Below are 27,624 nucleotides of genomic sequence, written 5' to 3' on the forward strand. Positions count from 1 at the left end.
ACGCCTGATTGGCTACTGTTTTAGAGTCGCAAGCTTTGTCGGGATTTGTAGTTTTAGCTTGTGAAGAATCTAGTCAGTAGTGATTCCTTGCGGACTACGACTCCCAGAATGCTGATGGTGGAATGGGAATTCCCGGAATGTGTCTGCTGTGTGTGAGGGGGAGGGGCTGCCGTGCTGAAGACAGTGAAAGCCGGAAAACATGTCTGCGGATTGGTGAGTTAGTAATGGAGGAGACGGTGAGGGGGATGAGGAGCTGCGAGGCCGAGGTGGCCCCCGGGACTTGTGATGCACAGAGGGGGTGCTGGTATATAGTGATGGCGTGACTGAGCATGGCAGGGTGCTGTGTGCGCTGACACCATCCCTGCGCTGTGAATGTCGCGATTATTGTAATGTGCAGAGGAGAGTGCAGGAGGTGCAATGTGTGACAGGAGGAGGGAAAGAGGAGGAAACAGTCACTGACAGGAGGAGGGAGAGAGGAAGAGGAAGGCCACAGTCACTCACTGACAGGAGGAAAGGAAGAGGAAGGCCGCAGTCACTGACAGGAGGAGAGAGAGAGGAAGAGGAAGGCCGCAGTCACTGACAGGAGGAGAGGAAGAGGAAGGCCACAGTCACTGACAGGAGGAGAGGAAGGCCACAGTCACTGACAGGAGGAGAGGAAGAGGAAGGCCACAGTCACTGACAGGAGGAGAGGAAGAGGAGGAAACAGTCACTGACAGGTGGAGAGGAAGAGGAAGGCCACAGTCACTGACAGGAGGAGAGGAAGAGGAAGGCCACAGTCACTGACAGGTGGAGAGGAAGAGGAAGGCCACAGTCACTGACAGGAGGAGAGGAAGGCCACAGTCACTGACAGGAGGAGAGGAAGGCCACAGTCACTGACAGGAGGAGAGGAAGAGGAAGGCCACAGTCACTGACAGGAGGAGAGGAAGAGGAAGGCCACAGTCACTGACAGGAGGAGGGAAAGAGGAGGAAACAGTCACTGACAGGAGGAGGGAGAGAGGAAGAGGAAGGCCGCAGTCACTCACTGACAGGAGGAAAGGAAGAGGAAGGCCGCAGTCACTCACTGACAGGAGGAAAGGAAGAGGAAGGCCGCAGTCACTGACAGGAGGAGAGAGAGAGGAAGAGGAAGGCCGCAGTCACTGACAGGAGGAGAGAGAGAGGAAGAGGAAGGCCACAGTCACTGACAGGAGGAGGGAGAGGAAGGGGAGGAAACAGTCACTGACAGGAGGAAAGGAAGAGGAAGGGCACAGTCACTGACAGGAGGAGAGAGGAAGAGGAAGGCCACAGTCACTGACAGGAGGAGGGAGATGAAGGGGAGGAAACAGTCACTGACAGGAGGAAAGGAAGAGGAAGGGCACAGTCACTGACAGGAGGAGAGAGGAAGAGGAAGGCCACAGTCACTGACAGGAGGAGAGGAAGAGGAGGAAACAGTCACTCACTGACAAGAGGAAAGGAAGAGGAAGGCCACAGTCACTGACAGGAGGAGGGAGAGGAAGGGCACAGTCACTGACAGGAGGAGGGAGAGGAAGGGCACAGTCACTGACAGGAGGAGGGAGAGGAAGGGCACAGTCACTGACAGGAGGAGGGAGAGGAAGAGGAGGAAACAGTCACTGACAGGAGGAGGGAGAGAGGAAGAGGAGGAAACAGTCACTGACAGGAGGAGAGAGAGAAGAAGAGGAGGAAACCGTTACTGACAGGAGGAAAGAGAGAGGAAGAGGAAGGCCACAGTCACTGACAGGTGGAGAGGAAGAGGAAGGCCACAGTCACTGACAGGTGGAGAGGAAGAGGAAGGCCACAGTCACTGACAGGAGGAGAGGAAGGCCACAGTCACTGACAGGAGGAGAGGAAGAGGAAGGCCACAGTCACTGACAGGTGGAGAGGAAGAGGAAGGCCACAGTCACTGACAGGAGGAGAGGAAGAGGAAGGCCACAGTCACTGACAGGTGGAGAGGAAGAGGAAGGCCACAGTCACTGACAGGTGGAGAGGAAGAGGAAGGCCACAGTCACTGACAGGTGGAGAGGAAGGCCACAGTCACTGACAGGAGGAGAGGAAGAGGAAGGCCACAGTCACTGACAGGAGGAGAGGAAGAGGAAGGCCACAGTCACTGACAGGAGGAGAGGAAGAGGAAGGCCACAGTCACTGACAGGTGGAGAGGAAGAGGAAGGCCACAGTCACTGACAGGTGGAGAGGAAGGCCACAGTCACTAACAGGAGAAGAGGAAGGCCACAGTCACTGACAGGAGGAGAGGAAGAGGAAGGCCACAGTCACTGACAGGAGGAGAGGAAGAGGAAGGCCACAGTCACTGACAGGAGGAGAGGAAGAGGAAGGCCACAGTCACTGACAGGAGGAGAGAGAGAGGAAGAGGAAGAAACCGTCACTGACGGGGAGGGAGAGAGGAAGAGGAGGAAACAGTCACTGACAGGAGGAAAGAGAGAGGAAGAGGAAGGCCACAGTCACTGACAGGAGGAGAGAGAGGAAGAGGAGGAAACAGTCACTGACAGGAGGAGGGAGAGAGAGAGGAAGAGGAGGAAACAGTCACTGACAGGAGGAGGGAGAGAGAGAGGAAGAGGAGGAAACAGTCACTGACAGGAGGAGAGAGAGGAAGAGGAGGAAACAGTCACTGACAGAAGAGGAAGGCCACAGTCACTGACAGGAGGAGTGGGAGAGGAGGAAACAGTCACTGACAGAAGAGGAAGGCCACAGTCACTGACAGAATGAGAGAGAGGAAGAGGAGGAAACAGTCACTGACAGAAGAGGAAGGCCACAGTCACTGACAGAAGGAGAGAGAGGAAGAGGAGGAAACAGTCACTGACAGAAGAGGAAGGCCACAGTCACTGACAAGAGGAGTTGGAGATTGAAGGCCACAGTCACTGACAGGAGGAGTTGGAGATTGAAGGCCACAGTCACTGACAGGAGGAGTTGGAGATTGAAGGCCACAGTCACTGACAGGAGGAGTTGGAGATTGAAGGCCACAGTCACTGACAGGAGGAGTGGGAGATTGAAGGCCACAGTCACTGACAGGAGGAGTGGGAGATTGAAGGCCACAGTCACTGACAGGAGGAGTGGGAGATTGGAGGCCACAGTCACTGACAGGAGGAGGGAGAGGAAGGGCACAGTCACTGACAGGAGGAGGGAGAGGAAGGGCACAATCACTGACAGGTGGAGAGGAAGAGGAAGGCCACAGTCACTGACAGGAGGAGGGAGAGGAAGGCCACAGTCACTGACAGGAGGAGAGGAAGAGGAAGGCCACAGTCACTGACAGGAGGAGGGAGAGGAAGGCCACAGTCACTGACAGGAGGACAGGAAGAGGAAGGCCACAGTCACTGACAGGAGGAGGAAGAGGAAGGGCACAGTCACTGACAGGAGGAGGGAGAGGAAGGGCACAATCACTGACAGGTGGAGAGGAAGAGGAAGGCCACAGTCACTGACAGGAGGAGGGAGAGGAAGGCCACAGTCACTGACAGGAGGAGAGGAAGAGGAAGGCCACAGTCACTGACAGGAGGAGAGGAAGAGGAAGGCCACAGTCACTGACAGGAGGAGGGAGAGGAAGGCCACAGTCACTGACAGGAGGACAGGAAGAGGAAGGCCACAGTCACTGACAGGAGGACAGGAAGAGGAAGGCCACAGTCACTGACAGGACGACAGGAAGAGGAAGGCCACAGTCACTGACAGGAGGAGGGAGAGGAAGGCCACAGTCACTGACAGGAGGAGGGAGAGGAAGGCCACAGTCACTGACAGGAGGAGAGGAAGAGGAAGGTCACAGTCACTGACAGGAGGAGGGAGAGGAAGGCCACAGTCACTGACAGGAGGAGGACTGGAGGTTACAGTCACTGACAGGAGGAGAACTGGAGGTTACAGTTGGGGGGCAGGAGGTGTCCTGCTATAGACTGTAAAGCTTAGGCCTCTGTGCACATGTCCTTATAATATTGCTGCCATTTGTGTGTCATCTGTTTTTTTTCCTGGTATGGCCTAAGGAAAATCAATTCCAAAGCTTCTCCTGTACTTTGCAATGTCAAACATGGACTGCACACAGGCTGCACCTAGGCTGGCACACAGGCTGCACACGGCCGGGACACTGACTGTGCCCGATCACGCACTGCTGCCATCCGTGTGCTGTACGTGTTCGCTCGGACCCGTAGACTTGTATTGGCCCTGTCATCTGTGCTGCCGGTAAATACCGGACATGTTTGCGGCACCATAGACTATAGCGGGGACCTGCGGCAGCTGTGAGGACGTGCTGCACAGCCGGGGCCTGAGGGGTAAATGCACTAATACTGGAGCAGAATAAAAATGAAGAAATTACTCCTGGTAACCAATCAGGTCGCTGCTCTGTTCTCTATGGAGCCTCTAACATACGATAGGGGGAGTCTGGTTGCTATGGTGACTGCTCCTCTACTGCCCTTTTTGTCATTTTGGGACAGATGACTTTGTCCTGAAACTTTGTGCCGTGCGGGTATAAGGCCGGGCACACGGCGGCATCAGAGGTGGCAGAGAGATGGCGCAGCCGTCTGTCACATCAGGACTGCAAAACGTTTCCTCTGTATTATCCACTGATTGACTTATGTGTGATGCTGCAGAACCTCATCATACAAACCTCAGCTGCTTCAGAACCTTATAATACAGACCTCAGCTGCTGCAGAACCTCATCATACACACCTCAGCTGCTGCAGAACCTCATCATACAAACCTCAGCTGCTTCAGAACCTTATAATACAGACCTCAGCTGCTGCAGAACCTCATCATACAAACCTCAGCTGCTTCAGAACCTTATAATACAGACTTCAGCTGCTGCACAATCTCCTAATACACACCTCAGCTGCTGCAGTACATCATTATACAGATCTCAGCCGCTGCAGAACCTCATCATACACACATCAGCTGCTTCAGAACCTTATAATACAGACCTCAGCTGCTGCAGAACCTCATCATACAAACCTCAGCTGCTTCAGAACCTTATAATACAGACCTCAGCTGCTGCAGAACCTCATCATACACACCTCAGCTGCTGCAGAACCTCATCATACACACCTCAGCTGCTGCAGAACCTCATCATACACACCTCAGCTGCTGCAGAACTTTATAATACACACCTCAGCTGCTGCAGAACCTCATCATACACACCTCAGCTGCTGCAGAACCTCATCATACAAACCTCAGCTGCTTCAGAACCTTATAATACAGACCTCAGCTGCTGCAGAACCTCATCATACACACCTCAGCTGCTGCAGAACCTCATCATACACACCTCAGCTGCTGCAGAACTTTATAATACACACCTCAGCTGCTGCAGAACCTCATCATACACACCTCAGCTGCTGCAGAACCTCCTAATACAGACCTCAGCTGCTGTAGAACCTCATAATACACACCTCAGCTGCTGCAGAAAATCATCATACACACCTCAGCTTCTGCAGACCCTCATAATACAGATCTCAGCTGCTGCAGAACCTCCTAATACACACCTCAGCTGCTACAGAACCTCATAATACAGATCTCAGCCGCTGCAGAACCTCATCATACACACCTCAGCTGCTGCAGAACCTCCTAATACACACCTCAGCTGCTACAGAACCTCATAATACAGATCTCAGCTGCTGCAGAACCTCCTAATACAGACTTCAGCTGCTGCACAATCTCCTAATACACACCTCAGCTGCTACAGAACCTCATAATACAGATCTCAGCCGCTGCAGAACCTCATCATACACACCTCAGCTGCTGCAGAACCTCCTAATACACACCTCAGCTGCTACAGAACCTCATAATACAGATCTCAGCTGCTGCAGAACCTCCTAATACAGACTTCAGCTGCTGCACAATCTCCTAATACACACCTCAGCTGCTACAGTACATCATTATACAGATCTCAGCCGCTGCAGAACCTCATCATACACACATCAGCTGCTGCAGAACCTCATCATACACACCTCAGCTGCTGCAGAACCTCATCATACAAACCTCAGCTGCTTCAGAACCTTATAATACAGACCTCAGCTGCTGCAGAACCTAATCATACACACCTCAGCTGCTGCAGAACCTCATCATACAAACCTCAGCTGCTTCAGAACCTTATAATACAGACCTCAGCTGCTGCAGAACCTCATCATACACACCTCAGCTGCTGCAGAACCTCATCATACACACCTCAGCTGCTGCAGAACTTTATAATACACACCTCAGCTGCTGCAGAACCTCATCATACACACCTCAGCTGCTGCAGGCAGAACCTCCTAATACAGACCTCAGCTGCTGCAGAACCTCATAATACACACCTCAGCTGCTGCATAAAATCATCATACACACCTCAGCTTCTGCAGACCCTCATAATACAGATCTCAGCTGCTGCAGAACCTCCTAATACACACCTCAGCTGCTACAGAACCTCATAATACAGATCTCAGCCGCTGCAGAACCTCATCATACACACCTCAGCTGCTACAGAACCTCCTAATACACACCTCAGCTGCTACAGAACCTCATAATACAGATCTCAGCTGCTGCAGAACCTCCTAATACAGACTTCAGCTGCTGCACAATCTCCTAATACACACCTCAGCTGCTACAGTACATCATTATACAGATCTCAGCCACTGCAGAACCTCATCATACACACATCAGCTGCTGCAGAACCTCATCATACACACATCAGCTGCTGCAGAACCTCATCATACAAACCTCAGCTGCTTCAGAACCTTATAATACAGACCTCAGCTGCTGCAGAACCTCATCATACACACCTCAGCTGCTGCAGAACCTCATCATACAAACCTCAGCTGCTTCAGAACCTTATAATACAGACCTCAGCTGCTGCAGAACCTCATCATACACACCTCAGCTGCTGCAGAACCTCTTCATACACACCTCAGCTGCTGCAGAACTTTATAATACACACCTCAGCTGCTGCAGAACCTCATCATACACACCTCAGCTGCTGCAGAACCTCCTAATACAGACCTCAGCTGCTGCAGAACCTCATAATACACACCTCAGCTGCTGCATAAAATCATCATACACACCTCAGCTTCTGCAGACCCTCATAATACAGATCTCAGCTGCTGCAGAACCTCCTAATACACACCTCAGCTGCTACAGAACCTCATAATACAGATCTCAGCCGCTGCAGAACCTCATCATACACACCTCAGCTGCTGCAGAACCTCCTAATACACACCTCAGCTGCTACAGAACCTCATAATACAGATCTCAGCTGCTGCAGAACCTCCTAATACAGACTTCAGCTGCTGCACAATCTCCAATACACACCTCAGCTGCTACAGTACATCATTATACAGATCTCAGCCACTGCAGAACCTCATCATACACACATCAGCTGCTGCAGAACCTCATCATACACACATCAGCTGCTGCAGAACCTCATAATACACACCTCAGCTGCTGCAGAACCTCATCATACAAACCTGAGCTGCTTCAGAACCTTATAATACACACCTTAGCTGCTGCAGAACCTCATCATACACACCTCAGCTGCTGCAGAACCTCATCATACACACCTCAGCTGCTGCAGAACTTTATAATACACACCTCAGCTGCTGCAGAACCTCATCATACACACCTCAGCTGCTGCAGACCCTCCTAATACAGACTTCAGCTGCTGCACAACCTCCTAATACACACCTCAGCTGCTAAAGAACCTCATAATACAGATCTCAGCCGCTGCAGAACCTCATCATACACACATCAGCTGCTGCAGAACCTCATCATACACACCTCAGCTGCTGCAGAACCTCATAATACATACCTCAGCTTCTGGAGAACCTCCTAATACACACCTCAGCTGCTGAAGAACCTCATTATACACACCTCAGCTGCTGCAGAACCTCCTAATACAGACCTCAGCTGCTGCAGAACCTCCTAATACAGACCTCAGCTGCTGCAGAACCTAATCATACACACCTCAGCTGCTACAGAACCTCATAATGCAGATCTCAGCTGCTGCAGAACCTCATCATACACACCTCAGCTGCTACAGAACCTCATAATACATACCACAGCTTCTGGAGAACCTCCTAATACACACCTCAGCTGCTGCAGAACCTCCTAATACATATCTCAGCCGCTGCAGAACCTCATGATACAGTTAGAAATAACGGAAGCGGTGTGAGCTGCTATAAGGTGTTATGTGTGATTGTGTGTGACTGGTTAGGGGGCAGTGCCCTCCCTATTTCGGTACCCGTTCTCTGGTGCTCGGGGTGGTGTGTGGCGTGCAGCGGCTCCTGCCAGGGGTTTTCCACTCTTACAGATGTGCCGCCCACCTCTGTACATCACCGCGTTCTGCGCTCACAGACGCTGGGGAGAGAGGGAACTTCCTGCCCAGGACGAGGTACGGAGCAGGGAAGACGGCCCTGGGGCCATGGGGTGAGGTGCGGGGATAGTGCAGCACTTGTAGCAGAGCCGTGGAGGGCACGGCCGGGATTCCCAGGCCTCTAACAGGCGGCAGAATGATTCCTATTTATTCTTACACCAGGAAAAGCAGATGTGATTGTTTCTGTGCGTCACGTTATGGCACTACAACTCCCAGCAGGCTGTACTGTGCGTGTTATGAGGTTCTGACCTAAAACTGGAAGGTGTCGGTCATGTCCGGTGCCTCTAAGAAATGAGAGGAAAATCTCCGACAAGTATCTGTCTATATACACAGTGTGTACCGTATACATGCGGGGGATGTACGCTGTGCATAGGCATATGGGGGGCTGTATGCGGTGCATAGACATACGGGGGGGCTGTATGCGGTGCATAGACATACGGGGGGGCTGTATGCGGTGCATAGACATACGGGGGGGCTGTATGCGGTGCATAGACATACGGGGGGCTGTATGCGGAGCATAGACATACGGGGGGCTGTATGCGGTGCATAAACATACGGGGGGCTGTATGCGGTGCATAGACATACGGGGGGGCTGTATGCGGTGCATAGACATACGGGGGGCTGTATGCGGTGCATAGACATACGGGGGGGCTGTATGCGGTGCATAGACATACGGGGGGCTGTATGCGGTGCATAGACAAACGGGGGGGCTGTATGCGGTTCATAGACATACGGGGGGCTGTATGCGGTGCATAGACATACGGGGGGGGCTGTATGCGGTGCATAGACATACGGGGGGCTGTATGCGGTGCATAGACATACGGGGGGGCTGTATGCAGTTCATAGACATACGGGGGGCTGTATGCGGTGCATAGACATACGGGGGGCTGTATGCGGTGCATAGACATACGGAGGGGGCTGTATGCGGTGCATAGACATACGGGGGGCTGTATGCGGTGCATAGACATACGGGGGGCTGTATGCGGTGCATAGACATACGGGGGGCTGTATGCGGTGCATAGACATACGGAGGGGGCTGTATGCGGTGCATAGACATACGGAGGGGGCTGTATGCGGTGCATAGACATACGGAGGGGGCTGTATGCGGTGCATAGACATACGGAGGGGGCTGTATGCGGTGCATAGACATACGGAGGGGGCTGTATGCGGTGCATAGACATACGGAGGGGGCTATATGCGGTGCATAGACATACGGAGGGGGCTGTATGCGGTGCATAGACATACGGGGGGGCTGTATGCGGTGTGCAAGGTGACGTCCATCATACCTGGCAGATATCGTGCACCATATGGCGGCACACTGAGTCGTGGAGGCTTTGTTATATCTATGCGCCCTAACACGGCACATTCATTACAATCTGGGTGTAGTATTACTTTAGGAAACCTCAGCAGGAGTTACTCGGAAGCCCTTCAGTGAGTCGTATGGTATGTGAGAAACCCCTGTGTACTAAGGGTTGGGAGATCCGCGGATATGGTCTCCAGTCGTGTCATGGAAACAGCCTTTTGTTTGTTACTGCCATCTCCACGTAAAATCTTTCCAAGAGCCTTTAATGGAAACAAGCTGTTGGAATATATATACCAAGCGTGAATCTCTGTATACCACCACTATACAGCCCTCCAGAGAGTCATGTGTACACTGAAACCGGCCCATGTGTGAGGACCGAGGAGCAATACACAACCTAAACTGACCGTAAATACCCCTAAGATACATGTGTGAATGTCCAATATACTAGAATGTAACAGTATAATACTGCCACATGTACAAGAATATAACTACGATAATACTGCTTACTATGTACAAGAATATAACTACTATAATACTGCCCCTATGTACAAGAATATAACTAGTATAATACTGCCCCCTATGTACAAGAATATAACTACTATAATACTGCTCATATATACAAGAATATAACTACTATAATACTGCTCCTATGTGCAAGAATATAACTACTATAATACTGCCCCCTATGTACAAGAATATAACTACTATAATACTGCCCCCTATGTACAAGAATATAACTACTATAATACTGCCCCCTATGTACAAGAATATAACTACTATAATACTGCCCCCTATGTACAAGAATATAACTACTATAATACTGCCCCCTATGTACAAGAATATAACTACTATAATACTGCTCCTATGTACAGGAATATAACTACTATAATACTGCCGCCTATGTACAAGAATATGACTACTATAATACTGCTCCCTATGTACAAGAATATAACTACTATAATACTGCCCCTATGTACAAGAATATAACTACTATAATACTGCCCCTATATACAAGAATATAACTACTATAATACTGCCCCTATGTACAAGAATATAACTACTATAATACTGCCCCCTATGTACAAGAATATAACTACTATAATACTGCCCCCTATGTACAAGAATATAACTACTATAATACTGCCCCCAATGTACAAGAATATAACTACTGTAATACTGCTCCCTATGTACAAGAATATAACTACTATAATACTGCTCCTATGTACAAGAATATAACTACTATAATACTGCCCCTATGTACAAGAATATAACTACTATAATACTGCCCCTATGTACAAGAATATAACTACTATAATACTGCTCCTATGTACAAGAATATAACTACTATAATACTGCTCCTATGTACAAGAATATAACTACTATAATACTGCCCCTATGTACAAGAATATAACTACTATAATACTGTCCCTATGTACAAGAATATAACTACTATAATACTGCTCCTATGTACAAGAATATAACTACTATAATACTGTTCCCTATGTACAAGAATATAACTACTATAATACTGCTCCTATGTACAAGAATATAACTACTATAATACTGCCCCTATATACAAGAATATAACTACTATAATACTGTCCCTATGTACAAGAATATAACTACTATAATACTGCTCCTATGTACAAGAATATAGCTACTATAATACTGCTCCTATGTACAAGAATATAGCTACTATAATACTGCTCCTATGTACAAGAATATAACTACTATAATACTGCCCCTTTGTACAAGAATATAACTACTATAATACTGCCCCCTATGTACAAGAATATAACTACTATAATACTGTCCCTATGTACAAGAATATAACTACTATAATACTGCTCCTACATACAAGAATATAACTACTATAATACTGCTCCTATGTACAAGAATATAACTACTATAATACTGCTCCTATGTACAAGAATATAACTACTATAATACTGCCCCCTATGTACAAGAATATAACTACTATAATACTGCCCCCTATGTACAAGAATATAACTACTATAATACTGCCCCTATGTACAAGAATATAACTACTATAATACTGCCCCTATGTACAAGAATATAACTACTATAATACTGCCCCTATGTACAAGAATATAACTACTATAATACTGCCCCTATGTACAAGAATATAACTACTATAATACTGTCCCTATGTACAAGAATATAACTACTATAATACTGCTCCTATGTACAAGAATATAACTACTATAATACTGCTCCTATGTACAAGAATATAACTACTATAATACTGCCCCTATGTACAAGAATATAACTACTATAATACTGTCCCTATGTACAAGAATATAACTACTATAATACTGCTCCTATGTACAAGAATATAACTACTATAATACTGTTCCCTATGTACAAGAATATAACTACTATAATACTGCTCCTATGTACAAGAATATAACTACTATAATACTGCCCCTATATACAAGAATATAACTACTATAATACTGCCCCTATGTACAAGAATATAACTACTATAATACTGTCCCTATGTACAAGAATATAACTACTATAATACTGCTCCTATGTACAAGAATATAGCTACTATAATACTGCTCCTATGTACAAGAATATAACTACTATAATACTGCCCCTATGTCCAAGAATATAACTACTATAACACTGCCCCTATGTACAAGAATATAGCTACTATAATACTGCTCCTATGTACTAGAATATAACTACTATAATACTGCCCCCTATGTACAAGAATATAACTACTATAATACTGCTCCTATGTACAAGATTATAACTACTATAATACTGCCCCCTATGTACAAGAATATTACTATAATACTGCCCCCTATGTACAAGAATATAACTACTATAATACTGCCCCTATGTACAAGATTATAACTACTATAATACTGCCCCCTATGTACAAGAATATTACTATAATACTGCCCCCTATGTACAAGAATATAACTACTATAATACTGCCCCTATGTACAAGATTATAACTACTATAATACTGCCCCCTATGTACAAGAATATTACTATAATACTGCCCCCTATGTACAAGAATATAACTACTATAATACTGCTCCTATGTACAAGAATATAACTACTATAATACTGCCCCCTATGTACAAGAATATAACTACTATAATACTGCCCCCTATGTACAAGAATATTACTATAATACTGCCCCCTATGTACAAGAATATAACTACTATAATACTGCTCCTATGTGCAAGAATATAACTACTATAATACTGCCCCCTATGTACAAGAATATAACTACTATAATACTGCCCCTATATACAAGAATATAACTACTATAATACTGCCCCATGTACAAGAATATAACTACTATAATACTGCCCCTATGTACAAGAATATAACTACTATAATACTGCTCCTATGTGCAAGAATATAACTACTATAATACTGCCCCTATGTACAAGAATATAACTACTATAATACTGCCCCTATGTACAAGAAGATAACTACTATAATACTGCCCCCTGTTGACCAGGGACTGTACTTGTGTCTTTCCCAGACTGTTCCTGATGACGTTTCCTCTCTTGTCTCCGCAGACGCCCTGGTTTCGTGCAGAGATGTCGCTGTAGATTATGACCTCGTGTAAGAATCCAAGATTCAATCATTTTTCACCTGGTGCCACAAACGTTCAGCCAGACGATACCAGCGGGGTACCGGCCTTTTCTGCCCACTATTTCCTGCTCTGCCTCTGCTTTCCTCCTCTGTTTCTTCCTCCTTTCCCCTTTCCTTAGTCACAATCTTATCATTTTCTCATGTGTCCTAGACCAGAATGGAGACGACATTCGGCCCGGCATTCACAGCGGTGACCACCATCACTAAAGGTAATGCTGAGACCCTCCGGCCATTCTCTCGTATTTTTGGCTTTTTTTTTTCTTTTTTTTTTTAAGAATAATGCAAAAATAGAGTAAATCTTCATCTCCTGTGTGTTGTCTCCAGCCGACAGTACCAACACATTCAAGCAGCACCGCAGGACACCCTCCTCATCCAGCACCTTAACCTTCTCACCTCGAGATGAGGACGATGTCATGGTAAGAGGCAATCCCACCCTCGCGACTTGTGTCGGGGGGCCGAGAGTCTATCTGAAGGTGCTCCTCTTAAATAGCAATCTACCTAATGTCGGCCATCTCTTATATCCACATGCATGCTCCACTTGGCTGAGCGTGCATGTGTTTTCACTTATGGAAATCAGATTAAGGCAATGATAGATAGCAATGGGGAAAGAAGAAGAGCAGGCCCCGTACACATTACATGGTCAACTGCTCCTGCAAAAATTGAGATGATGTCCTACTTCCCTCAGCTGTTCCTACTTATCCCCCCCCCATGCATATGCACACTCAGCGGAGAGAGACAAGTAAGCCGGACACTTGTCCTGTAAATTGAAAAGACTGGACATGCTGAAATCCTACATGCCTGATCCTTCTCTCTGATTGTCATCACATGGGGCCCCAAACAGTAGATGGTCAGCTGCTCCAACTACTCTTACTGACCACAGTCGTACATGTTCACACTCTGCTCAGCTGAGCATACATGTGTTCTCAAGACATGTATAATGAAAGGATTGGACATGCTGAAATCCAACATGCCCAATCCCCCATACTTATTAGATGGTCAGCTGCTCCTGCATCCCCCAGCTAGTCCTACTGACCCCTCCTTGTACTCACGCACGCTCTGCTTTGCCAAGCATACATGTGTTCTCAAGATGTATATTATGAAAGGATTGGACATGCTGAAATCCAACATGGCCGATCATACTGTTCCCAATATCATCACATGGGGCCTCCGTACACATTAGATGGTCACCTGCCTACCGCTTCCCCTAGCTACTTCTACTGACTCCTTGTACACATGCACGCTCTGTTTCGCTGAGCATACATGTGTTCTCATGACGTGTATAATGAAAGGATTGGACATGCTGAAATCCAACATGTCCAATCTTTCTCTACTTCTATGATCTGAATGCAATCCCAGAATGTAGTGCAAGTGACCGGACCACCAATATGGTGGGTATGTCATTCATCTGCATAACATGATGTGAATTCTCTCGGCATGGTCGTCCGATAACATGCCATTGGCACCGTCCACATATAAACAAGCACAAAAGGGGTTAAACCCTAGTAAAGGGAATATCATTCCCAATATATGTTCCCCTCTGGCCTCCCCCTCTCCGATCTTGGTATAGCCCCCTCCTTCCTCGGCCTCCTCACATCTCCAGCAGGAAGCGGCCGAGCTGGCTGAATTGAATTGGAGGAAGTGTCTGCATATACACTGTGAGCAGCACTGCCAGGAGCGAGTGCGGAGCGACCACTGATCTATAGGGTGTGCGGAGCCTCGCTCGTCCTGGCAATGCGGGAACATACAGCCGACACCCCGAGATCAGCTCAGATCCCGCCAGAGGAAGCGTCCACCTAATCCGAAAATGTGAGCGGGCGGCTGAGGATGATGGGCACATAGTGGAGCTCTGCGGGCACAGACCCGTCCTGGCTCTCATGGTTGCATCGTTTCTCCTCTTTGCAGCCTCCCATCAGCACCTCCCGGCGGTCGGACTCGGCCATATCTGTCCGCTCCCTGCACTCCGAGTCCAACATGCCCTTGCGCTCCACATTCTCACTCCATGAAGAAGAGGAAGAACCGGTAAGTGGGAAAATCTTACAAGAGCCGGCGCGTCGCCGTGCTGTTTCCTGATTTTATTTTGCTTTGTGCTTTTACTCTGTTCTTCCTCCTGGAAGTGTCTGAATGAATCGGCGACTGACGGATACCTTTCACTTTGTCGCATCCGACACTCTGATTAGTTACCAATTTATTAAAACATTTCCAGGAGGAGTCACAGGGGAAATGGGGAAATACAAGGCTGCAATATTCTTATTACAGATACTTTTGCCTGTGTGGATGACTTTGGAGGGAAGCAGCAGGGTAAAGCATGACGGTTTTATTCTGTGTCCATACAGGACCCTCTGGTGTTTGCAGAGCAGCCCTCCGTGAAGCTTTGCTGCCAGTTGTGCTGCAGCGTCTTTAAAGACCCAGTTATTACCACATGTGGGGTAAGTGACCACCCGTAAGAACAGAACCCCCCCTTAAAGGGATCAAGCGTACATTTTGCCTGTCGGTCTGATCTTTGCCCTGCCCACACAGCTGAAGGTTTGCTACAGTGTATCAGGGAATTGTGCAGCTGCTGATACATTGACTGAAGCCTATCAGCCGTGAGCATCTTAGCGTAAGACTGATGCCTGACAGCAAGCAGAGATAGTGCAAATGATTTCTATGGGATGCCGGGCTGATCCGTCCCTGTATGGTGGCAGCAAGTATCTGTTGGGGGTAGTAGTTGTATTCTTCATTGCAGTCATTGAGGTTGCACTGCGAGTATCTGCGGGATGAGACACTTGTTGATGGACGTGGGTTTTGGCAGCAGCGACGTGGCAGGCAGCAGTGCTTCACTTGGCAGACGGCAGCGCTTCACTTGGCAGGCGGCATCGCTTCTTGGCCAGAGGCGACCCTGCACACCTGTAGCTACATCTGTTCTCAGCGCCTGCCGGGAACATGGAGCAAAAGGACTTCTCACATCGCCCGTCATATCTGGAGGAAGTCATATGTGTCCAGTATAGATGCCAGGGAAGAACGCTACAGTCAAGGCTGATAACAGAGGACAATAGATGGCAATAAAAAATGAGACAGGGAAGGTCACTGTCCCTTTATTGGCTCAACTTTTGCAATTCCTCTCGTAAAGGTCAGCTCTCAGCCGCCCTCCTCCCGGAAACCTCCAAGCAGCAGCATTGCTGGCCGAGCCGTGGAAAGTCCTGCGGCAGGAAGCCTGCACGTTTCTTGCCCAGTATTGCTTAACAGCCGGCACAGGAAGGGGGCAGGGAGACTGCGTTATCTCAGGCCACGGCTCCGTGGACCATCAGAGGCCAGAAAACTCAGGGAAAGTACCAGAGTCATGTATCCTGCACAGCCAGCGCCAAGATGAGACCCTCCAAATGTAGAAGTGACGGAAGAGAGAAGCAAAAAGAGGAAATCGGAAGATGAGGAAGTGCCGAGAAATGGGAGAGATGTCACGTGTGCCTGTATACAGCGAATATAGTGATCGGATGTGATATAGGTCTCGTGGGGTGGTCCCGGTATACGGCAGGTCTTGTGGGGTGTTCCCGGTATACGGCAGGTCTTGTGGGGTGTTCCCAGTATATGGCAGGTCTTGTGGGGTGTTCCCAGTATACGGCATGTCTTGTGGGGTGTTCCCGGTATACGGCGGGTCTTGTGGGGTGTTCCCAGTATATGGCAGGTCTTGTGGGGTGTTCCCAGTATACGGCATGTCTTGTGGGGTGTTCCCTGTATACGGCAGGTCTTGTGATGTGTTCCCTGTATACGGCAGGTCTCGTGGGGTGTTCCCTGTATACTGCGGGTCTTGTGGGGAGTTCACTGTATACGGCAGGTCTTGTGGGGTGTTCCTGTATACGGCAGGTCTTGTGGGGAGTTCCGGGTATACGGCAGGTCTTGTGGGGTGTTCCCTGTATGCGGCTGGTCTTGTGGGGTGTTCCGGGTATATGGCAGGTCTTGTGGGGTGTTCCCTGTATACGGCAGGTCTTGTGGGGTGTTCCCAGTATACGGCAGGTCTTGTGGGCTGTTCCCTGTATACGGCAGGTCTTGTGGGGTGTTCCCTGTATACGGCAGGTCTTGTGGGCTGTTCCCTGTATATGGCAGGTCTTGTGGACTGTTCCCTGTATACGGCAGGTCTTGTGGGGTGTTTCCGGTATATGGCAGGTCTTGTGGGGTGTTCCCGGTATACGGCAGGTCTTGTGGGGTGTTCCGGGTATACGGCAGGTCTTGTGGGGTGTTCCCGGTACACACTGATTATTATCTATTAAAAGTTTGCCAATTAGTCTGAACCAGGAGTAAATCATGGGCCCTCGAGCACCCATAATGACCCCTGTCCACCGCCTACACTGAACACATGAGGATCAGACCTGTACCCGCAGTAATGGTGGAAGGCGCCGGGTCTGATGAATCCTGTCTTCCATCATGTGGACGGACGTTGCTTGCGCATCACTTACCTGGGAAACCGGCAAGATAGCGGAGGCCGTGCGATGGGCAATGACCGGCTGGGAACCTTCATCATGTGGATGTGACACCTATCTCACATTGCACAGCCCCATCCCCGGGCCAATCTCACCAGATCCTCCTGGACACAATCGGACCCCAAGCCTCGATGGGTCAGATCCGGTCAGGTGGCCGGAGACGACTTGCACATGTGGTTTAATACTCTGCCTGACCTCAGTATACAGCGCCATCGCTGTATTATCATCTCTTTTCCCTGCTCGTCTCTTCATTGGGCCACTAGGTGGCGCTTTTGATATCACAGTCATTGGCTGGATGGTAAATATATAGGTTAATCCCCCCATCCTATATGGATTATGTGACCGCAGAGGATTAGAGGATTGGGAGCGCCCGGCTGTAAGGTATAATGTTTATGTGATAGGGGAGCTCGCTGAATGTACGGACGGCGCTGACTCTTCTCTCCTCTGCTCCACAGCATACGTTTTGCAGGAGGTGCGCCTTAACATCTGGTAGGTAGAGTCTTCTTTTACTATATAATATTAAAGGAGGGGGATTGCCACAATTTATACTGATCACTGGGGGGCGCTGTAACCTCTCCGGCCCTGTTACATGGGTCACTATGTGATCGGACGATCAAGAAAATGCTATGGCGACCTATAAATTGAATATATTGGCAACACATCGCCATATGTAAAGTGTATAAAATGAGAATCCCGTAAAGGAATTTATAAAAAAAAAAAATTGTGGTTAAAATGTTTTTTATTTTGTGTGGACCTCTTACATTAACGCCATTGTTCCCTCTAACCAGATAAGTGCCCGGTGGATAATGCCAAATTAACGGTGGTGGTGAATAACATCGCCGTCGCCGAGCAGATAGGAGAGCTCTTCATCCATTGTAAATACGGCTGCCGCCCCTGTGCCAATGGGAAGCCGACGACGTATGAAGTGGACCCTCATGGCTGCCCCTTCACCATCAAACTAAGTGCCAGAAAGTAAGTGTTCTGTTTTGGGGTCCGTCTGCTGATACCCCACCAATTTCACTGTGGGCAGAGGAAAGAGATCGGTGGGGGTCCGGCTACACGGTCTAATGTCTTGGACTTGCCGCGGTCTCAAAAAACTTGTCTATTGTTTGCATGGAGCAATGGTCGAGCGTGTGTGCCACTCCTGTATTCTCGACCATTGCTCCATGTGACACCAGAGCCCAAATTTTGGGACTATTGCAGGGCAGACTTCCAACAGTCCGCAACTTATCACCGATCTCCTGGATGGGAGATCAGTTAGTATGGCGCCACAACCCCTTTAAAGGCCTGTCCTAAATGTCAGGACCTCCCCTAAAGAAGTCGCAGCACTCCTCCTCAATAAACAGTAAAGACCCCTTTAATTGGAAAGCTTGACGGGATTAGTTTACATAAAGCCAACAGTTTTCCAACTCTGGACGCAATGCTTGGAGTTGCAGTTGCCAGTCTACAGTACCTTATGTCTTTGCAGGGACCATGAAGGCAGTTGTGACTATCGGCCGGTGCGTTGTCCCAATAACCCGAGTTGTCCGCCTTTGCTGAAAATGAACCTGGAAGCCCACCTCAAGGAGTGTGAACACATAAAGTGCCCTCATTCAAAGTATGGGTATGTTCAGGATATATACACGGTAGAGGGATTGTATAGGGGCAGCCAGCAACATAATGGCGAATGCCCTGCAGATCAGACCTGTGTGATGGAGATAACAACGGCCTTCTTGTCACACCCAGGTGCACGTTCATTGGGAACCAGGACACATACGAAACACATCTGGAGACGTGTAAGTTCGAGGGTCTCAAAGAATTTCTCCAGCAGACGGATGACCGGTTTCATGAAATGCAAGTGGCCATGACTCAGAAGGATCAGGAGATCGCCTTCCTCCGCTCCATGCTGGGAAAACTGTCGGAGAAGATTGACCAGCTGGAGAAGAACCTAGAGCTCAAGTTTGGTAAGAGATGGTCCAAGTCCATCCCTTTAGCACAGATGTCTGCAACCTGCGGCATCACAGCTGCTTGTCAGTGGATGTTCGGGTTTGTCGGGTTCGGCCAAACAGTTAGAAAAAAGATTTGGGTACCAGAACAGTACCCAAACCCAGACCCCGTTCACTTGAATGGGTGTCCTGAACATCCAGTGTTTGCCACGCTGTCATGTGCATGTCAGCACGGTAAATACACCCCCTTATCGGCGGTAAAATCATTACCACCGGTCAAACAGCAGCGGTTCCCATGCTGTCAAATGACAGTGTGAGCCCGCAGCTATGATCGGAGATAAAAAGTTTACCTCCAGTCACTGACATCGGCTAAAGGGACTGCTATTCCCATCACCCTATTCCTGCTGCCCCTAATAACAGTGAGAGCAGGCAGCAGCTGATGGGAGTATTCATTAGCTGGCGCCTGTGGCTAAGTAAATAATTTAAATTAAAAAAAAAGTGTGGGTTCCCCTGTATTTTTGATAACCAGCCAGGCAATACTCACAGCTTGGGCTGCAACTCTCAGCTGCCAGCTTCAGCAAGACTGGTTATCAATAGAGGAGTCCCCACAACGTTTTTTTAAATGATTTAAATAAATAGCTGGGGGCTGGTATTCTCAGGCTGATAAGGGGACATGGATATTACTCCTCCCAGCCTAAAGATAGCATCCCACAGCCAGCCAAAAAGACGCATCTATTAGATGCGCCAATTCTGGCTCTTTGCTCGGCTCTTCCCACTTGCCATGTAGCGGTGGCAAGTGGGGTTCATATTTGTGGGGTTGATGTCACCTTTGTATTGTCTGGTGACATCAAGCCCACCGCTTAGTAATGGAAAGGCCTCTAAAGACACCTATCCATTTTTAATCCTATAGTTGTATGGGTAATAAACACACAGCAACTATAAAATCTTTTATTTGAAATAAAAAACACACTTTTACGTTTTTATTTAAAAATAACAAACACAGGTATACTCACCTAACGCCTAATTCCACTGAAGCCAATGTCTCCTGTAATAAATAACAGTATCCCTCATTGTTATGTCCCACACCTCTGAGAATGAGCTGCTGTGAGTGCAGCCTCAGTGACTAGCGGTGAAGTCATCGAGCATCGAGGTTACTGCTGGTCACTGAGGCTGCGTTATCAGCGGAGACCTTGGTGAACTCACCGCTAGCACAGTGAGACTTTTTCTCATTGTACTAGCGGTAATCACCATAGTTCAAGGGCCTGCTCACTTGATGCCATCGTTCATGCTGAAGAGCACAAGTCGCACAGATGGATTACGGCGTGGGACACTATGGATTCCAACCATCCCTCATTTATCCATCCCTCATCTAACCATCCATCCCTCGTCCAGCCTTCCCTCATCCATCCCTCATACAGCCATAACCTCGATGACGTGCCCCCTGGTCGCTGAGGCCACGCCTTCAGCAGCTCATTCCTCAGTGGTTGTCAGCCTGGACGGTCGCATCTTGGCACCGTCTAGGTTGAAAACTATTTATCACCAGACATGGATAACGGCGTGAGACAGAATGACGGACCGGGGAGTATTTTTGTTTATTTCAGGAGACAAGGGATTCAGTGGAATTAGGCGTTAGGTGAGTATAACTGTGTTTGTTATTTTTAAATAAAAAAGGAAAAGTGTGTTTGTTTTATTTAAAGAAAAAAAAAGACTATTCTGGCTGTATGTTTATTTACCATATAACTAAAGGATTAGTAATGGATAGGTGTCTTATAGAACCCCACTTGCCACCGCTACAGGGCAAGTAGGAAGAGCCGGGAAAAGTGTCAGAATTGGCGTATCTAATAGATGTGCCTTTTCTGGGCGGCTGCTATTTTTAGGCTGGGGGGCGGCCAATATCCATGGCCCCTTACCAACCTGAGAATATCCCAGCTCCCAGCTGTCTGCTTTAGCAAGGCTGGTTGTCAAAAATGGAGGGGACCCCACGCCGTTTTTTATATTATAAAAAAGTGTGATGACCCCTCTATTCTTGATAACCAGCCTTGCTGACAGCTGAGTGCTGCCGCCTCCAGCTGTGAGTTTTGCCTGGCTGGTTATCAAAAACACAGGTGAACTCACTCCGTTTTTTATTATTATTATTATTTAGAGAGTAGGTGGTGGCGAATACTCAGTCGTGACAGCAGGCGTAGGCTGATGGAAGTGGTAGTCCCACCAGCCACGCCAGTGATCAGAGGTAAACTTTTTACTTCCAATCATAGCTGCGGGCTCACGCTGTCATCTAACCGTGGCTATCTGACTGGTAGTAATGATTTTACCGCCGATCAGAAGCCGTTGTTTGCCAGGCTGTCATGCATATAACAACGTGACAAACACCCGGTGTGCGGGGGGCTGAACCCGAACAGTAACACAGACTTCCTGGTGAAGTCAGTGTTTGGGGTCAGTGCCCCAACAGTAGGTTGTTCGATATGGACCCCGAACTTTACTGTTCGGTTCGCCCATCTCTACTTTTCAGGCCATGCTGAGAGTTGTAGTTTCAGAACAGCTGGAGTGCCGCAAGTTGCTGATCCCCTGCTTTAGAGGCAGCAAAACTTACTGTTGTAGCTTACTGGGAGTTGTAGTTTCACAATAGATGGAACGTTGCAGACTCTTGCTCTAGCAGCTGAATACTACGCTGTCAGGCCATGCTGGGAGTTGTAGTGTCACAGTTACTGGACTGCTGCAGGTTGCTAACCTTTGCATAGCTGCTGACTGTTCGATCATGCTGGGAGTTGTAGCTTCCTAGCAGCTTATACTGGTTTGATGTACTCCAGATGCATACAATAGATGCAGCACTTTCTCTGTTGTCTAGTGTTCTCTGCTGTCAACCATTTTTCTGGCTCCTGGACTGAACCTCATTTTTTTTCTTCCTTCACAGACGTTTTGGACGAGAACCAAAGCAAGCTGAGCGAAGACTTGATGGAGTTCCGCAGAGACGCCTCAATGCTGAACGTGAGTGGAGCATACATTAGAAAGTAAGTGCCCCCCTGCCGACCAGCACGTCACCGTTCACCATGTCCCTCTGTTACAGGATGAACTCTCACACATCAATGCTCGGCTGAACATGGGAATACTTGGCTGTAAGTAGTAGACGATCAGACACCAGACTGTCACTAACTCACTGCCGTGTCGCTGACTGATGTCCTCCTTCTTCCCACCTGCAGCGTACGACCCCCAGCAGATATTTAAGTGTAAGGGTACCTTCGTGGGGCACCAAGGACCCGTGTGGTGTTTGTGCGTCTACTCCATAGGAGATCTGCTGTTCAGTGGCTCCTCCGACAAAACCATAAAGGTAATCGGCGGCGCTCCCATATTGGTCGCCTGCGTCCTGCTCTCCGTCCCCTTCCTTACGCTCCCCTCTCCTTCTAGGTGTGGGACACCTGCACAACCTACAAGTGCCAAAAGACCCTGGAGGGGCACGACGGCATCGTACTGGCCCTGTGCATTCAAGGGTGAGGAAAAAAAATCATCTGATTGTGACAAAATATTACCTGAGCCCAGATCTGTCCTCCCCACCCCAGTCATTGCAAAACTACAACTCCCAGCATCCTCTGACATTATCGCCTTTCTGTTCCACAGAAACAAGTTGTACAGCGGCTCCGCAGACTGCACTATAATAGTGAGTATGACCGACGGATGAGTGATGGAGGACGGGACGGTCTGTTATAACCCTCAGTGTCTCTTCCTCCAGGTGTGGGACATCCCAACACTCATGAAAGTGAACACCATCCGAGCACATGACAACCCGGTGTGCACCCTCGTGTCCTCGCACAACATGCTCTTCAGCGGCTCCCTGAAAGCCATCAAGGTCCGTGCCCCTCTCTGCGGGTTTCCTTCTAATCCCCCGGATGATAGAATCAGTAACGTACCCCCATGGAGGCTGACTACACCGCTATGGAGGGTCCTGGGCTCAAGTCTGACATATTTCTATATTATCTCACCAGAGGACAAGACGTTACTCCATGTTTCTTCCCGTCTATGCAGGTTTGGGACATTGTGGGTACAGATTTAAAGCTGAAGAAGGAGCTGACTGGCCTTAACCACTGGGTCCGTGCTCTCGTGGCCTCACAGAACTACTTGTACAGCGGCTCCTACCAGACCATAAAGGTGAGAGAGCGTAGGATGCGTGATGGTGAGGGTGTAGTCAGAAATACAGGGGTATATTGACCCCTTAACTACCCCCGTCATACACCTCAGCCATGGCAATCACAAGATTTAGCAAAGCTGGTGGCATCAGACTGGTGACAAAACAGGTCCCTAATGTCCTCCTCCTTTCTAGCAAGTTGAGTCCAAAATTCTGGGTTTTGGGATGTGAGAACCATGACACTGGGAAACCCAATCATGCTTCAGCCCTTGCAATGGCCTCCGCTGCTCCCCTGTACATGTTATTTCAGAATAGAAAAAAACATAAATGTAACCTAAGAGCATGTGTGTCGCCATCGGCAGATCTGGGACATCAGGACCTTGGAGTGCGTCCACGTCCTGCAGACGTCTGGAGGAAGCGTTTACTCCATCGCCGTCACTAACCACCACATAGTGTGCGGGACGTATGAAAATCTCATCCATGTGAGTAGTAAATATAAGCGAGGACTCTGGCCCGTGATTCTCCAGCCATCGGAAAAGTCCACGTAGCTTCAAAGCGGCTGAAAAAACCACTGTTCGGAGATCGCGCTCCTCATCCGCCATCTTGAACATAATCGCATTATTACCATGTCTCCTTGTCTTCTCCAGGTCTGGGACATTGAATCCAAGGAGCAAGTTCGTACATTAACCGGACATGTGGGGACGGTGTACGCTTTGGCTGTCATCTCCACTCCCGACCAAACCAAGGTTTTCAGTGCCTCCTATGACAGGTCCTTACGGGTACGTTACTTCTTTGTTTTTATTTATCCATGATCCAAAATGTCTATGTGCCGACAGTTATGACATCTGCTTCCCTAAACCTGCTTACTTAGATCCTCAGGTTTGCTGGCCACCTTATGCTCCTTACATTTCAGACAAGCACCATACACCTCTGATAGTGGGGGTGGCTCGGACATTACTGTTGCCCCCACTAGTTGGATGCTTAACTTAGACGTCTCAAGTGGGAAAAGCCTGGGCCCGGTCAGAGTCAGCCAGGAGAAGACTTAGCCGATCCCGTGTCATGTCTGTGACTCTAGATCCTCTTCTTCCTTCAGGTCTGGAGTATGGATAACATGATTTGCACACAGACATTGCTGAGACATCAGGGCAGTGTGACCGCATTGGCTGTATCAAGAGGACGTCTGTTTTCGGGTGCCGTAGACAGTACAGTAAAGGTAAGTTCTGGCCAGTACTTTGTGCACTACTGGCTAAGAGCCACTAGGTGGCATCATTGCATGCACAGGAACACTGGCATGGCTGCCATGGTGATTTTGATAGACGTGGTGGGGGTCTGTCCGTGCCCACTACGGTCACTTTACGTCAGAATTCCCTAATAAATCATATTCACTTGGGTTAGGCGAAGGTTGGGGTATTCCAGTCCAAAAAAAAATGTTCATTTCTCCTCTGTGTATTACAGCCCCATAAGACCTCTTTAGTCATAAATCATACTGCTTGCGACAACTACTCCCACTTTCCGTATGTTCCCTATTGATTGACTCATTCTCTCTGTCTTCTTAGGTCTGGACCTGCTAATGGAGACCAAACCACCTCCAGTTATAGCCTCTGCCTGGACCGCGGCCAAGTCTCCTCTGCCAGCTTTCCCCTTTATTGCCACGGACATCTGACTTTTTATTATGAATTTATTTAGGAGACACTTTAAGGCACCTGCACCCCCCATTCCTTTCTTGCTCATGGATTGTTCTCACTACCAGTTCAGAGCTCGGGCACTATGATGATACAGAAACTAAAAGTGACTGTGCACTGGGTAAAGCCAATCCCCCAGACTGTGCCTGCGGCCCCCTCTAAGCGGGGCAGGAGCATTCTTGTGATAAGGACAATAGACTTACAGGATCATGAGAAGAGGGTATTGTCATTGAAATTGTCTTTATGGGTCGTTCCAATGTCCAGAATATATATCGGCCTTTAACGACACCCATATAGGTTTTCCCTGGCACCGTGCCCCTCTTGATAATATCATGTGATACACGAGGACAGGGTGCGATCCTCTGAAATTAGGATTATCATTGTTATACACAGTCCACACTCCGTCTGCAGAAAGGGGTCGATGGTAGGAAACGGTATAAAGTCAGCATTACTTATCTAGTCAAATCCTGCGCTGGCGCTGTGGTGGTCTTCTCCAGTTTACTAGTGAGAACAGCACATCCATCACTTATGTGATCCCCGAGCCAATTAGTGGTCGTGTGCTGTACATGCCAGCGTGACTTCTGCAGCTAAGGATTGGCAGCAGCGGTCAAAAGAATGATAAATGTAAAGCCATTAGCGAGGCGAGCGCTGGCGAGGTGGGATTTTAATAGTTTATTATTGTTTTTTTAATATTATATGCCAAATCCTGCCCAATAAAAAAAAAAAAAACTTGGCTAAAGACCCCCTTTATAGACCCCCATTAATGCCAACGTGTGGAGTCGCTGCGATCTCGCATAATAAAACTTCCTCCTGCTCCTTTTAAAGGGAAACTTATCATTTACAAAAATGTTTTACATATTACAAGGGCTGCTATGTGCTGCTGATCCGGTGGAGGTCTGGGTTTGAGACCCCCATCGATTGCTGTGAAGTGTGCAACTCCTGCATGAGCCGCGCACAGAGTGATGTACAGACCTATAAACTTGGGTATATACACTGCTCTGTGCACCGCTCAGGAAGGAGGAGTGTTTTGACCGATCGGTAGGGGTCTCAGGACTCGGACCCCCACAGATAACAGCCCCTAATAGCTATATATATTTGTAAATGATTGGTACTTTGTAAGTGCCATCTGTCCTTATATTTAGCACCTTCGTCTCCTTGGGTCCTATGCCTAGACTGGGAGAGCAATACCTTCGATGCGGGGAGGAAGAGAAGTGACCACCGCTGTGACCCCCCAGGGCAGTTGTCAGGACTGCCCCTCCAAATGTAACGGGGTGATTGGAGATTGCGTCTTGCGATCGGATCCAATCCACGATGGACCCCGGAGCAGCTTCACCATAACCTGGGACTATGGGAAATGTAAAAGGTTTCACCATCCAGCTTTTGTAAAATTGGCTGGTGGCATGCTGAGCCTTGTAGTCCCTCCAGTTTGTACCATTGTAAGGGTCGGTGGGGAGGGAGGATCTTATACAAACTTTTTTTTATTAGTTACGGCTGTTTTTACGGTTTTGTACGGGAGCACACAGTTCGCCCCACCGGTGATTACATCCCGCACTCGTCACTGTACATAATGTAGATTTTTACGATTCTTTTAGAATTGACGCTAGACGAGGCCGGTGCTTAAGACGTCTTCTTCACCTTCACAAAAACGGTCTCACACTATGGAAATCCTAAGGGGGCAAATCCCCCCCGAACTGGAAAAATGAATCACTAGTAAATAAAAAGTCTCACAAGGACATTGCACCCAGATTTAAGGACTTCTGAAACTCTTATTTTAGGGGCTCTTGAACACTAATTTTCACACTCCTGTAGAAGGGTCATGTGTAGAGAAGCAGCCAGCACGGGGGATCTGGTGCCGATCCCCACCTCTGCTTCCCAGCGGTGACCCTCCAGGTACGCCTCACCCCGTGACATCGCGGCTTCACCCCCCATTACTTTCCACGCGTTGAGCCTCTTTTTTTTTTTTCTACAGTTTTTAAATATTGTATTTTAGAATCAGCGATTCATTTCCAATAAAATCGAAATGATGGTGACGGCCGTGTCTTGTTTTATTACTGTCGCCAAACTGTACACATGTCCCCATGATAGAGTATTGTGGGCAGCCCACTGGTAAGCTCTACCTCCTGCAGGGTTACCTTCTTTATTTTCTTGGTGTAGCCCAGTCTATCAGAACAGACACGG

The 27,624-nt window shown here is 48.2% G+C and overlaps 1 protein-coding gene across 8 annotated transcripts; it reads left to right on the forward strand.

Moving 5' to 3' along the window:
• The first annotated feature begins 61 nt into the window (after positions 1 to 61).
• Positions 62 to 27,476, forward strand: TRAF7 (TNF receptor associated factor 7). Of its 8 annotated transcripts, none has more exons than XM_073559245.1 (21): positions 62 to 213; positions 13,193 to 13,238; positions 13,425 to 13,477; positions 13,593 to 13,684; positions 15,171 to 15,287; positions 15,602 to 15,694; positions 18,178 to 18,211; positions 18,511 to 18,694; positions 19,191 to 19,319; positions 19,448 to 19,665; positions 22,559 to 22,632; positions 22,712 to 22,760; positions 22,845 to 22,972; positions 23,050 to 23,132; positions 23,260 to 23,299; positions 23,372 to 23,488; positions 23,665 to 23,787; positions 24,127 to 24,246; positions 24,412 to 24,543; positions 24,858 to 24,977; positions 25,321 to 27,476. In XM_073559245.1, the coding sequence occupies exons 1-21, from the start codon at positions 123 to 125 to the stop codon at positions 25,333 to 25,335; spliced, it is 2,058 nt and encodes a 685-aa protein (XP_073415346.1). In that variant the 5' UTR covers positions 62 to 122; the 3' UTR covers positions 25,336 to 27,476. The 8 variants fall into 8 exon arrangements, with proteins under 8 accessions (XP_073415346.1, XP_073415350.1, XP_073415349.1 ...); XM_073559249.1 differs by having other exon boundaries at positions 63 to 213; positions 13,193 to 13,306; positions 19,191 to 19,325; XM_073559248.1 differs by having other exon boundaries at positions 63 to 213; positions 13,420 to 13,477; positions 19,191 to 19,325.
• The last annotated feature ends 148 nt before the right edge of the window (positions 27,477 to 27,624 follow it).

Source organism: Dendrobates tinctorius, unplaced genomic scaffold, assembly GCF_039654945.1.
Source record: "Dendrobates tinctorius isolate UK_male_01 unplaced genomic scaffold, ASM3965494v1 ptg000267l, whole genome shotgun sequence".
Classification (NCBI taxonomy): Eukaryota; Metazoa; Chordata; class Amphibia; order Anura; family Dendrobatidae; genus Dendrobates; species Dendrobates tinctorius.